Below are 13,821 nucleotides of genomic sequence, written 5' to 3' on the forward strand. Positions count from 1 at the left end.
TTAGCTTTAAAATAGCTATGCGGTCTTTAAATTAGCTTTAAAATAGCCAGTAGGTTACAGCTCATGATACTGGTATTTTGCATAGAAACATAAGCAGCCTGACTAAAATATGTAGCCAGGCCCTTGCGTATTTCCACTCAACTTGTGTAACTTCCACTCAACAGCTCACACGAGTGTCTGGAGGGTCAGGAAATAGAATGATAGTTTCAACTTTAACGTGATTGGAGGTCCTTTTGAACACTGCAAAAAAATGAAATCTTAGCAAGTGCTTGTAACAAGCAAAACAAATGAAATGAAAAACAAAGAAGACCTCCTCCATGGACCAAAACAAGTCTAATAGTCTAGACCAGGGGTGTCAAACTCATTTTGGTCCGGGGGCCGCATACAACCCATGTGGACCTCAAGCGGGCCGCATTACCAACATCATCGCAAAAAAAAAACAACAAAAAAACCGTAAAGCAGAGGATTAGTGTTCAGCACTATCACGTTTTAAGTGTGTTGAATATGTAGAAAGCAATGCAATACTGATAATCCTATGCAAAATTTCCTTGACTTCATTGCAACCGTCAATGAATTAAATATGGGACAGTTCATTTCGGCAGGGGGTGTGGGGGTCTTAGATGTAATTTCCTGCATTTTCACGCATTCTAACATCCCGTTTCCAGTTTCAGCTTAATAGGAACCAATACAAATCCAATTATATTTATTATTTAATTACAACCAATACCAATACAATACGAATAAGAAGTATTAACATTCTATCTCTATATATGAGGTCTTTAATATATGAGCTTTATCAAATGCCTGTTACAGTACAAATTCACTATTTATAATAGAAGTGTGATGTGCACTTTACTACATATATACAGTATAACAGAGGGACCATTGGGTTAATGTCATGCAGGTCTCGATTTTGCCCCGAGGGGCGGAATTGCACATTTCGGTTATTTCAATGAAAAAATAAAAAAAAAACAAACAAAAAAAAAAATATATATATATTTTTTTTATTATATTTATTTATTTATTTTTTATTTTTTTTACATCCGGGCCAGATGGAATGTTTGACACCCCTGGTCTAGACTGTTTTTTCAAAAAATGAATAGAAAAATAAACATGCTGAGATTTCATTTTGGCTGTGTAGAAAATATGATGGGTTTATTTGCAAAACGGTATATCTAAGATTTTTGACTTTTGCATTTTATTATTGAAAATGACTGTTCAGAGGTCCTATCACCTATGTGTGAATTTTTGCCATTCAGATATTTTGAGAACATACTTTTTCAACCTACGGTATATAAAACGCATTTTGCAATGCCACAATGGAATGCCCAATTAAAAAAAAATCAATTTCCTAATATTCTACAAAATGTAGATACACCATTTTGCAAATAAACTCTTGATATATGATGCCTCTTTTTGTTGTGTTGTTTGGCAGGTCGTGGTGTCCGGACCGCACCCTGTCCCAGGCCAGGAAGTATGTGGGTGACTCGATGGGCATGCGCTTTGCGGACCCCGTCATCCTGAACCTGGAGGCCACCTGGGAGGAGAGCGACACGCGCACCCCCCTCATCTGCTTCCTGTCCATGGGCTCCGACCCCACCAATCAGATCGAAGCACTGGCAAAGAAGCTCCGCCTGGGTAGGAAGTGGAGACAGCCAATCAACAGCCAATCAAGTCTACTGTGTTTTTAGAAGCGCACGTCAGGGTGGCACTACCACAGCTAATGTCACTATTTTGTGTAGTTGGACATTAGTTAACTGTACAACATGTTTCATTTACATGGAATAAATGTTATATAGTTTTATATATATTTTAATTTGATTTTATTCAGTACATTTGTGGTATTAGCTGTGTGTTTCTGTTTCCCTACCTGACTTCTGCTACTAAAAACGTCAGTGATCCACCGTGGATCATTCACTTTTATCAGTTGATGTAGATGTGTTCCGATCCCCTGTCTGTGATGTTTATTTTGGCTATGTAGCTGGTCATGACATGCTGACTTGATATTACCGGTAGATGTCTGGACTAATAGTCCAGATGAGTGCTGTTGTAAGTGCGTCCTCTCCTCTCCTCTCCTCCTCCTTGCTGTACAGAGTGCAGAGCCATATCCATGGGCCAAGGACAGGAGGTGCATGCCAGAAGACTTATGCAGATGTCCATGGCACAGGTGATGATCAACATATTGTGATACATAACAACACACACACACACACACACACACACACACACACACACACACACACACACACACACACACACACACACACACACACACACACACACACACACAGACATTCACAACGCTGTGTTGTGTGCACTACATAAAAATGTACATGCTTTGTGTGTGTGTGTGTGTTTGGGGGTGCATGATTGGCCTTTGCACCTTTGTACTTTGGCTAGTATGTTTGTATGCTTTTGATTAGAATATGCCGTTGTTTGTAAGTGGCTTTGGATAAAAGTGTGTGCTAAATCAATGTAATGTGTGTGTGCGTGTGCGTGTGCCTGTGCCTGTGCCTGTGTGTGCAGGGAGGCTGGGTGCTGCTGCAGAATTGCCATCTGGGTCTGGAGTTCATGGAGGAGCTGCTGGAGACGGTGACCACTGTGGAGTCGGCGCACGACTCCTTCCGGGTCTGGATCACCACCGAGCCCCATGTGAAATTCTCCATCACCCTGCTGCAGGTAGGATACTCACTCACTCTTTTCTTTATTTTAATTATTTATTGTTTCAACAAGGAATGCTCAATTTCGTTGTATTACAATGGCAAATCAAAAGGTATTCTATAGATATTCTGTAACATGTACTGTACTGCCACTCATAGCCTGTCACTGACTCTCAATCCATTTCACAATGGTTGAATTCTGTCTTTGCCCAGCTTCTAACCCAGCCTGGTTTTTACCATACCCTAATTTCAGAGGATCTGATCCAGAGAAATCCTGGCGTAACATGGAAAAGATTTGTTTTTTTGACTTGAGGGTTACATCAGGCCACTTCTAACCAAAAATAGTTGTTTTTTTCTCCCAAGCATAAAATTATGTTTGCAAAGTTCATCAACTAACCTAGCAGAAAGCTCTTCTGAACTCCACCCTCCATGGCCACTGGCAAGATTGGAGGAGATGAGCATCATTGCATTCTGACCTAAGCAAACTTGAGCAATATTTCATGAGCAACGTTCCATGAAAGATTCTTAGTTTGCACATTTAGTTCCACAGAACCTAGACAGGGTTCCCACACGTCCTGGAAAACCTGGAAAACCTGGAAATTTAGAGATGTGTTTTCAAGTCCTTGAAAGTCCTGGAAATTCACCAAATGTCCTGGAAAAAAAATATTTGTCCTGGATTTTTTTCCCTTCAACCTTTTCCCGATTTTGTTTGTGGTATAATTTTTACTCTTCTCCGAGTCTAGACATGACGATTCAATTTATATCCACCTATTGAATACATTATTGTCCACACACACACACACAGTTTGGTCAGGTTGCCATCTTTGATTGCACTTATACACAGTCATATTCTTTGACTCAGTGTTGCCAAAAGTCGCTACAAGTCGCTAGTTGGCTTGCTGAAAAGTCGCTAGCTGATATCATGGCGTTATATATCTCTCGAAAAGCTGCTTACGGTCATAATAGGCCTCCAAATAGGCAGTGCTAGCACTTCCTTACAAAAAATTGTAGGCTACTGCTATCTTTTTTGGAGATCAGAGCTTTCAGTCTCACTAGCCAATTTGAAAGCTAGTTTGATCTTTGGTGTGACAAGTCACAGTAGTCGCATCAATTGTTTGTATGCAAGAATATTCCACAGAAAAAGAAACTGGCAACAAAACTGGCTTGCAGAAAGACAGAAACCACTGGCCACAATGGTTGGTGAGCAAAGAAGTCAAAGTCAAGTCTTGTGGAGAATGCATTTAAATCCAAGTACACTCATTTTTGCGATAAGAGAGAGACTATTAAGGTATTACTTTCTGAGATAATGTGACATTAATGTGAGTTTACATTGCACTTTCATTTAAGTCCAAATAAGCGTTTTGTGATCAGAAAGCATTTCAATTGAACAGAGGCTGCACGTGCTGGGCTTGCGAAATTTGACATAGGGGTGTGGTCGCCAAGCTCCAGCAGATTCCTACTAGCGGGACAGCTGGTGATCTTCAACCGCAGCCCAGGTCAATACCTTTGGACAAAGAACATAGAATGGATAAGAACGCTTATTCGCAGGAAATTGCATTGGCCACAGTGTAGTACGGGGGCGTAGCCCGGGGACACCATGCGCAGTGGATGCAAGGCCATGATCAATAAAAATTGTGACACTGGAAACTCCGCAATTTGAATTGCATTTTGGGTGCGAGGAGCTGCTGCTAGTTCCGGCCCGGTCAAAATAGGATGTCCTGTCGTCAATGTTCAGTTTGTGGTTAAATTACAGCTGTCATTCAGCCTTAATTACAGCTGACACAAATTCACTATGTCTTATGACCTGTTCCACACTCCAGCCCTGGCGGTAGTGGCTTTGCATTTTACCTTGCTGCCAGTACTAAGCAAATAACGTACATTGGATAAGAAGTATCACTCAATGGAAAATGCATTGGGTTAGGTGTAGTCCGAGGACATTGCTTAAAGACACTGTGCTCATGGTCAGTGGGTTCAACGCCATAATGGATAAAATCTGAACTCTGTAACTTCGCAAAATTGGTCAAGAGAGGAGATCCAGTTGTCAGTGTTTAATGTAATCCCTCCTATGATCACTAGTCTCCTTAGTACTAACTGCAGAAGAAGAAAGTGACTCCCCTTGCGGCCATGCCATACTATGCTCTTATGACGTCTTTGGACGTACCCTCTTCCCTGACACACTGTACTCATTCATTACAACTCATTTCAACTAGGGATGCACGATGTATCGGCCAGATGTATCGGTATCGGCCGATATTTGACATTTCTCAACACATCGGACATTGGTCCGATGGGTAAAACTGGGCTGATGTTAACGCCAATGTTTTTTTTAATATGCTTTTTTTTATATGACTTGACGGTGACTTTCATTGTTTGTCTTCTAGTTTTTATCACAGGGAGTTAAAAAGTGTTTTTTGGAAATAAGAGGACATTCAAAAATTCTGTTTGTTTGCATTAATGTCATCTCTGTTAAAAAAAGAAAAGAAAATAAAAACATCGGTATCGGTTAATATCGGTTATCGGCCAAAACCGCAATATCAATATCGGATGTCGGTATCGGACGAAATTTTTGACATCGTGCATCCCTAATTTCAACCTTAAAGGGACAGTTTGGTCAATTTCAACATGCAGTTGTATTGCTCACGCTACCCTTGACTTGTCAGTACCTGGTGATGCCACATTTTTCGGCTCAGCCCTTTCCGAGATATGAGCAATTCTAATGGGGGCAGCGTTTGTTTACATTTTAAAAAATGAAACATAGGCCAACTCCAAATATTTTCCCAAAAGGTACTGCTGTTTGCTAGTTGTCTGCTGATGTTTTATAACCTTTTGGATGTTTTTGGGAATAAATAAAAATGTTTTTTTGAAATGTAAACAAAGAGCTGCCCCCATTACAATGACCAGGATCTCGGAAACGGCTGAAGAAGAAGAAAAAAAAATCTCAGGCACTGACAAGTCCAGGGTAGTGTGAGCATTACAACTGCATGTTGAAATTGACCAAACTGTCCCTTTAAAGTCACATTGTCTCTAAAATGCATTGTGTGTCGCTGTGTATGTCCAAATTGTGGGTCCGACGGATTAAATATCCGTCCTGAATTATCCAAAAATAGTCCTGGAAATGTCCTGGAAATATCCTGGAAAATGATTTTTGAAAAAGCGTGGGAACCCTGCTAGAACAAGTGAGCTATGTAAAAGACACTTCAGAAGAGGTTATCCTATGAGGCTAGCTGTGTCTCTGTGCTCAGGTGCCTGCAGCCGTGTTTGTGGTTGTGTTAGACTCCTGTGATCTGTGTGTGTGTCAGGGATGGAAATAAGCACCCGTCCACCTGCCAATGGTAGGTACATTTCCGTGGTGACTGGTACATTTTTCAACCCACCAGTCACTTTGACTGGTAAAAACAGTGAGTGACTGGTAGATTTTGAAATCTACCTGCCACCGTGACTGGTGGGGAAAAAATTTAAGTTCCACCCCTGGTGTGTGTGTGTTTGTGTTAGTCCTCCATCAAGTTCACCAACGACCCTCCGCAAGGCGTGCGTGCCGGCCTGAAGCGCACCTTCGCCGGCATCTCTCAGGACCAGCTGGACGTCAGCAACCTGCCCATGTGGAAGCCCCTGCTGTACGGGGTGGCCTTCCTCCACACCGTGGTCCAGGTGAGGCACTCTGCAGCACAGGGTGCAAGTCAGACGCCAGCCTCCCTCACATCCTCTCCTGTTGCCTCTGCCTTCTTGCCTTTTGCCACCGTGTTGCCCTGACCTCATAGCTAACTCTGGTACCAGAACCGTCTTATACATGGCCCCCGTCCAATAAGCTAATCAAATGTGGAGAAAACAAGAACGTTTCCCCGCTGTCAACCAGTGCAGAGCGGCTTTCGGGGGGCTTTCACCCATTCAACGTCCAGATATTTGCAAATGAGACAAAAGAATGACCTTTGAATTGTTCTTTTGCAAAATAGTGAATAAAAAATTGGATGACGTTGAGTTTAATATCACAAGGCCTGAGGCCAGAGGAAAGCTGGGAGGATTGGGAAGTCTGACTTGCCCCTATTGTAGGGCTGCATAATTAATGTGCATATCGAAATCGTGATTTCAATTGGAATTTAATCGTGGTAATAGTGATCTGCCTTTGAGCATCCTTGAAGCCAGAACATGCTGACAGGCTCATGTTTCTGGCCAAAAATCTGTTGGTCTGCCTAAGTTTCATGCTATTGCCCTCTACATAATTATTACAAGTCAGTTTTATATTGTTCGTCCCTTACATAAATCCATAATTCATTCCAGATTTCATTTCGTAATTTAAAATAACATTTTGCAAACAATTCAGTTGTTTAGGCCTATTGTTCAATAATCGTGATTAATAATCGTGATTTCGATTTTGACCCAAATAATCGTGATTACGATTTTTCCCATAATCGTGCAGCCCTACACTATTGTGTTGCAAATTGTTTGTACAGTGTTGGTCACCGCAGTGTAGCTCAGTGCAGATGCTTGTGTTGCCTTTGTAGGAGCGGCGTAAGTTCGGGCCTCTGGGCTGGAACATTCCCTATGAGTTCAACTCGGCCGACTTCACAGCCAGTGTCCAGTTTGTGCAGAACCACCTGGATGAATGCACCCCCAAGAAGGTACAGTGCGCGGGAGCTTTTCCCTTTGTGTAGCTGAAGTGGCTGACTAGGCTTTAAGAACACTCCCCTCCCCCCTCTTCATCTGTAGGGTGTCATGGGTATCTGTGTGTTACATGTAATATGTGACCCCTCTTCATCTGTAGGGTGTGTCATGGGTAACTGTGCCCTACATGTAATATGTGACCCCTCTTCATCTGTAGGGTGTGTCATGGGTAACTGTGCCCTACATGTAATATGTGACCCCTCTTCATCTGCAGGGTGTGTCATGGGTAACTGTGCGCTACATGTAATATGTGACCCCTCTTCATCTGCAGGGTGTGTCATGGGTAACTGTGCGCTACATGTAATATGTGACCCCTCTTCATCTGCAGGGTGTGTCATGGGTAACTGTGCGCTACATGCTGGGAGAGGTGCAGTACGGAGGAAGAGTCACAGATGACTACGACAAGAGGCTCCTCAATTGCTTCGCAAGGGTACTTAGTATTTTATTTGTTCATTCAAAAATAAATGATTGTTTCTTTCTTGAAATAAGATTGCAAGGTCTTTTCAGTTATGCATAGTACATGTACCTGTAAAGACAGTTGTCTTGAAGGTGTTGTTTGCTTTTTTGTAGGTGTGGTTCAACGATAAGATCTTTGATCCAAACTTCTGCTACTACACGGGCTACAAGATCCCAGTGTGTAAGGCACTGGAGCAGTACATGGAGTACATCCAGACCTTGCCCTCAGTTGACTCGCCACAGGTGTTTGGTCTGCACCCCAATGCCGACATCACGTAAGAGCAGAACACCCTCTCACTTACTCACACAAGACCAAGAACCTAATAAGAATAGAAGCATAGCTTTAAACTTTAAAGGCTTTAACCCATTTTTGCCTGGAGCGGCATATACGCTGCATTCAGGCTCTTGAGATTTTAGGGTTTTTTTAATTAACAATGTGGGTGTGTTAGAGCTGGATAAACAAATTCTATTGCAAAATGAAGGTCCTAGCTTTTAAATGCAACTTACTGTATTTCATGTTTTTGTGTGCTTCGGAGGCTGAGCTATTTAGGTTTTAATAGGTAGAGGGCACCTTTTTCCCAAAAAGGGCTTCGGCTGAAATGGGTCAAACCAAACATATACTTTATAGACACTATAGATACTGTTCATGAACAGCAGGTTGATTCTTTTGATGAGGCACACCTAGTACAGTACTACATGATGGAAAACACAGTTAAAGGGACACTGTGTGAGATTTTTAGTTGTTTATTTCCATAATTCATGCTGCTCATTCACTAATGTTACCTTTTTCATGAATACTTACCACCACCATCAAATTCTAAGTATTCATTATGACTGGAAAAATTGCACTTTTCATACATGAAAAGGGGGATCTTCTCCATGGTCCGCCATTTTGAATTTCCAAAAATAGCTATTTTTAGCTGCAAAAATGACTCTACTTGGACCATACTAAAAAAATATTTGTTTATTACTTAAACTTTCATGTAAAGATCAAATTTGGCAATATATAGCCCAGTTTCAATGAGCAGCATAGTTGCAGTACCTTTTTTGACCATTTCCTGCACAGTGTCCCTTTAACAAGCACTTTTACTGTGATCTTATTCATGCGGATGACATGATGAACTCACAGATAAGACTGTCCGATCCTGACATATTATATGTGTTCTGCTTCACAGCTACCAGACCAACACGTCTGCAGAGGTGCTGGATACCATTACCAACATCCAGCCCAAGGAGAGTGGTGGCGGCGTGGGTGAAACCAGGGAGTCCATAGTCTACCGGCTGGCATCAGACATGCTGGACAAGTTGCCACCTAATTATGTGCCCCACGAGGTGGGCACTGCCATACCTACTCCATTATGACAGCTTGTTCATTACACACATGGGAATCTTGTTGTGCGCCTGCCTTAAGGCTTGCTGTGTAGCGTCACACATGCATACAACTCTGTATGACTTTGGTGTGGAGTCATGGGGCATCTTCATGAACCTGAGTAACTGTGTGTGCAGGTGAGGGCGCGCCTGGTGAAGATGGGTGCTCTGAACTCCATGAACATCTTCCTGCGTCAAGAGGTGGACCGCATGAACAAGATCATCGTTGTGGTGCGCACCAGCCTCAACGACCTCAAGCTGGCCATCGAAGGAACCATCATCATGAGCGAGGTTACCCACCCCACACTCCTCATCCAAAACATTATCTAAACCAAATCCTCAGGAACATTGAATTTGGCAAGATATTGAAAAAAAAATCTTAAATCATCGATGACGTTAAACCTCAAATCACGGAAGCGGAGGCGACAGGTCAGGAGGACGTAGTTTGGCGTGCAGCTCCTGTGATGTTCCAAAGCTCTGCTCTCTAATCCTCTCTTTTCTCTCCTCCTTCTCTTGCTGTAGAACCTAAGGGATGCCCTGGACAACATGTATGATGCGCGTGTGCCCAACCTGTGGAAGAAGCTGTCGTGGGACTCGTCCACGCTGGGCTTCTGGTTCACCGAGCTGCTGGAAAGAAACATCCAGTTCCACAGCTGGGTGTTTGAGGGACGCCCCAAGACCTTCTGGATGACTGGCTTCTTCAATCCTCAGGGTATATGCAACCAGATCACATTAAAAACACCAACCACTCCGCACCTAGATGTTTCAGAAGGTTTTAAGATTGAGTATGTGAGGTTTTAATCAGACTATTAATTAGTTATAATCAGGGTTTCCACTGGTCATGGAATTCCTGGAATATTATGGAAATTCAATAGTTTTTTTTCTCAGTCATGGAAAGTCATGGAATTTGACTATTTAGCATGTACAGTCATTGAATATCATGGGATTTTGGTAACCGTATATAGTGAAATAGCAAAAGGTACAGCATAGCTTAGCACTTCCTACTCTAAAATGTGCAATTTGCATCATTCTGCAATGCACAATCAAGTAAAATGCCTGGTACATGCAGGTGCAGAGAGATAGTTGAAAATGGTGATTTGAAAGATTGTCACAAATTGATGACCAAAGGAAGTTATGGAAATTCAGTTTTATGGTCAGGGAAAGCCATGGAATGGAAATTCATGGAATTTTAAGTCTTGCTTGGAGTGGGAACCCTTTATTGATTAGTAATAATCATCAGTTTTATTTTCTCACCACTACACATTCCAGTCGACTCCACGTGGGGTCCTGTGCCCAAGGTTTTAACAAAAAAAAAACCCAAAAAACGGTGCTAGTGTCAACGAAGGAATTGTATTGCGTGTATTGCACCCATCTGAAAGCTGTGTGTGTATTGCATTCATCTGTATGCTGTGTTGTGTTCTGTGTGTCTCCAGGCTTCCTGACGGCCATGAGACAGGAGGTGACGCGAGCTCATAAGGGCTGGGCCCTGGACACCGTCACGCTCCACAACGAGGTGCTCAAGCAGACCAAGGAGGAGATCACATCGGCCCCCTCTGTACGTATTACCAAACCTCACTCCAACACAACCACACTGCTCAGTGGGTGCAAGTCAAACTGCTACCTCCCATCCTTTCCTGTGGCCTCTGACTTTCTGTCTCAGGTCCAGCCCGCCTCTTTCTGATAACCAGGGTGCGATTTGTAGGGGGGATGGGGGGGATTGTCCCCCCTTCTGGTCTTGATATCGCCACTTTTTCTACATGGTTTTATCACAATTCAATGTAATTCCATTGATATTGCTTAAAATCTGAAACATATCCCCCCTTCTGGTTTTCTTACAAATCGCACCCTGCTGATAACAATACAGTTTGATGTGCTTTTGCAAGTTATTGGATAAAATCGTTGATCATCAATGGTCGTAGTCGGCAGAAAAGCAGGGGAGGATGTAGTTTGACTTAACACACGATGACTATTTCACTTACATGTTTCATACAAAAGAAGTTCATGTCATATGAAATTGAAAGCCCACCTGGGGAACTCCCAGCGTAATTGTGACACAGTGTACACACTGCCACGTTACAAACTTGTATTCATGCCTCGTCCATGCAAGGGGGCAGCCCCAAACGGGTCCCCAAGGGAGCAGTGCGGCAGGACTGTACCATTACATTACATTACGGTACCGTGCTCAGGGTGTGTACTGACATCACATACACTCTTTACCAAGAATACCAGCCATTACCCTCAAGTAGGCGTTTCAGATTTCCCCGCTTCAACCGCATCAGACTTGAACATGCTTTCATACAACAAACAATTTGTTTGTCAAATCAGTCATAAGACTGCAGAGTTATCACTCCACGTGGTAGGATCTTCAAGTTATGTGGGTTGTATGTATGCATGTATGTCTGTATATAGGCCTGTGTCCTCTGTTTTTTGTTTTGTCCTCTTTTTGTTTTTTGTCAGTTGTGCAATAGTCTTGTGATGTGATGTTATGTGTATGTCCTGTCTTAAGCGAGTGTTGCTCAGGGACGCGAAAAGAATTTCGGTGAAAACTGACAATAATGATGGGGGAAATGTGTGTACTTGGCAAATGAAAGTTGTTGTGATTCCCTTTTGTCCACAGGAGGGCGTCTACGTGTACGGCTTGTTCCTGGACGGTGCCGGATGGGACCGCCGTAACTGCCGGCTGATAGAGGCCACGCCCAAAGTGCTGTTCACAGCGCTGCCTGTGGTGCACATGTTTGCCATCAACTCCACGGCCCCCAAAGACCCCAAACTCTACATCTGCCCCGTCTACAAGAAGCCGCGCCGCACCGACCTCACCTACATCACGGGCATCGTGCTGCGCACCGTACAGAACCCAGACCACTGGATCCTGCGCGGAGTGGCCCTGCTCTGTGACATCAAATAAGCACAGCAGACACACACACCCATAAACACTGTTTATATTAAAACTTATCAAGAGCACCTTACCCCTGTTCAAGAATGTCATTAACAAAAATGATTGCAAAATATCCATCAAGGATGTTACACCACCACAACCGACAGCAAATGATTTGTTAGGGATAGAGAAGAAAGTACACTTTCACATTAGCCTTATTGGTTTTATGCTGAACCGTGAAGACAGTAATGGGGTTAGGGCAGAAGCTTTCCAAATGCATCTCATCTTTCGGCCATCTCAATGCAAAACTCATGTGGCTGCTAAATGGAACCAACTTCATTATTTTATTGATTGCAGCATTTTGGAAAAAATAATGATAATAATAAAATAAAAATAAAACAAAAAACAAAGTGTGAAAGTGCACCAGATTTCAAAGTTATTAATCAGATATTATGAAGTTATTATTCAGGTTATCAGTCAGACATCATCTCACTTCACTTGTCCACTTTGGCATCTGTAGCCTACAGAAAGTCTCAGCCCTGGGTTTCCCTGGGTCATCTGTTTGCCCTGTTGGCCATGGGCCTGTAGCCCATCTCCCCTTCCAGCTGTTCAGCTGTCAGAGTGCCAAGGATGGGCTGACAGTCAGGGTTGAACACGGAGTAAGCGCTCATTTCACCTGGACGGCGCTCTGCTGGGGCTCTCAACCCCTCGTACAGCCAGTAGAACAGGGAAATTAGAAAGAATGGCAGTCCGAATTCCAGCTCCGAGAACAGTCCGAGAAGTACCAACCACAGAAGCAACTTCAGCACAGTCAGATTAGTGAACGCCAAACGGTCAACACCAAGCCACCTTCCGAGAGCGCTGTCCAGCAACCAGTCCGAGTCCTGTGGAAGAAAAGGCAAACGAGAATGAAGGAACATTCGCCGATTAACTAACAAGTCAAATGTGTTTTGATTAGCTGTACACGCATGGACAACAGACCAGACGGATGATTTTCCACTTACATGCGGATGTCTTGTTGTCGTGGCAGTAGGGACACTACAAGAAGTCGGCGCCGTTTCCTTGTTTGCCGACTTCTCGTTTGTTGTGCACTCAGGTACAGGTTGCGTCTCCGCGGATTCGGGTGGCTTGTTATTGTCGATTTTACTCGCGGCCTCCGCTTTTTTACGAGCTCGAAACGCTGCCAATCGCTGCTCCATTTTGTCCATACTGTAGCTCCAGGGAAGTCGGAGGGTAAACTTTCGGCCAGATGTAAGCGATGCACTCAGTGTTTAGGGTTCTGTTCAACTTGTTTCCACTCGGTCTTATTTACATATGGGACACACTTCCGGTTTCCAGTGAACGTACGTAAAAGTCCTATCTGCAAGCTTTTTGTGATGTGATTTTGGTTGAGTTCAATATTCTTCTAACATTCCACTGACACCAATTTAAAAAAAAAAATAATTTCAGGGTTCCCACTGGTGCTTGAATTCCTTAAATGCTTGAATTTCAATGGAGTGTTTTCAAGGTTGTGGAAGTGCTTGAAATTTGTGTCAAAATCAATAAACCAAACAATAGAAATAAATTGTTAAAGTACATTAAAAAAAATGAGAAGTGATATGTCAGATGTGTTTGCCATTCGACACCCTAAAATTGATTAGAATGCAGGAAATTGCATCTTAAAAACATTTTTTTTTTCTTTTCCACGCAGTCTACCAAATGTACCACAGTGGTACCCAAACTGACGCTATTGCCCCCTGACATGGGCAAACACAACTAGTAGTCGACCTATTTAAAGCCAAGGTGCTTGAAAACTGAAAAATT

The 13,821-nt window shown here is 43.0% G+C and overlaps 2 protein-coding genes across 5 annotated transcripts in view; one reads left to right on the forward strand and one right to left on the reverse strand.

The window, feature by feature from the left end:
• The window catches only part of LOC134469405 (dynein axonemal heavy chain 8-like), an 81,995-nt gene extending 69,886 nt beyond the window's left edge, over positions 1–12,109 (forward strand). For 2 of the 4 annotated variants that reach the window (XM_063223631.1, XM_063223632.1), the window contains 12 exons: positions 1,436–1,638; positions 2,094–2,167; positions 2,527–2,679; positions 6,153–6,308; positions 7,160–7,276; positions 7,648–7,749; positions 7,890–8,050; positions 8,951–9,107; positions 9,282–9,434; positions 9,666–9,855; positions 10,577–10,698; positions 11,761–12,109. In XM_063223631.1, coding sequence (XP_063079701.1) covers positions 1,436–1,638; positions 2,094–2,167; positions 2,527–2,679; positions 6,153–6,308; positions 7,160–7,276; positions 7,648–7,749; positions 7,890–8,050; positions 8,951–9,107; positions 9,282–9,434; positions 9,666–9,855; positions 10,577–10,698; positions 11,761–12,048 — 1,876 coding nt within the window. In that variant the 3' untranslated portion in view covers positions 12,049–12,109. Of the gene's footprint in view, positions 1–1,435; positions 1,639–2,093; positions 2,168–2,526; positions 2,680–6,152; positions 6,309–7,159; positions 7,277–7,419; positions 7,473–7,533; positions 7,583–7,647; positions 7,750–7,889; positions 8,051–8,950; positions 9,108–9,281; positions 9,435–9,665; positions 9,856–10,576; positions 10,699–11,760 lie in introns of those variants that run through there. The other 2 variants (XM_063223635.1, XM_063223633.1) reach the window with 2 other exon arrangements.
• A 234-nt stretch (positions 12,110–12,343) lies between these two features.
• Positions 12,344–13,390, reverse strand: saysd1 (SAYSVFN motif domain containing 1). Its single transcript, XM_063223639.1, has 2 exons — positions 13,023–13,390; positions 12,344–12,902 (listed from the first exon to the last, which is right to left on the reverse strand). The coding sequence occupies exons 1-2, from the start codon at positions 13,224–13,226 to the stop codon at positions 12,573–12,575; spliced, it is 534 nt and encodes a 177-aa protein (XP_063079709.1). The 5' UTR covers positions 13,227–13,390; the 3' UTR covers positions 12,344–12,572.
• Between the last annotated feature and the right edge of the window lie 431 nt (positions 13,391–13,821).

This window comes from Engraulis encrasicolus, chromosome 18, assembly GCF_034702125.1.
Source record: "Engraulis encrasicolus isolate BLACKSEA-1 chromosome 18, IST_EnEncr_1.0, whole genome shotgun sequence".
NCBI lineage: Eukaryota > Metazoa > Chordata > Actinopteri > Clupeiformes > Engraulidae > Engraulis > Engraulis encrasicolus.

What these genes read in the sequence shown, in the direction of transcription:
- saysd1 (XM_063223639.1), bottom strand. Translation starts at nt 13,226, where the DNA reads ATGGACAAAATGGAGCAGCGATTGGCAGCGTTTCGAGCTCGTAAAAAA. An exon ending in CGACAACAAGACATCCGCAT is followed by an intron (nt 12,903 to 13,022) that starts GTAAGTGGAAAA and finishes TTTCTTCCACAG; the next exon opens with GACTCGGACTGGTTGCTGGA.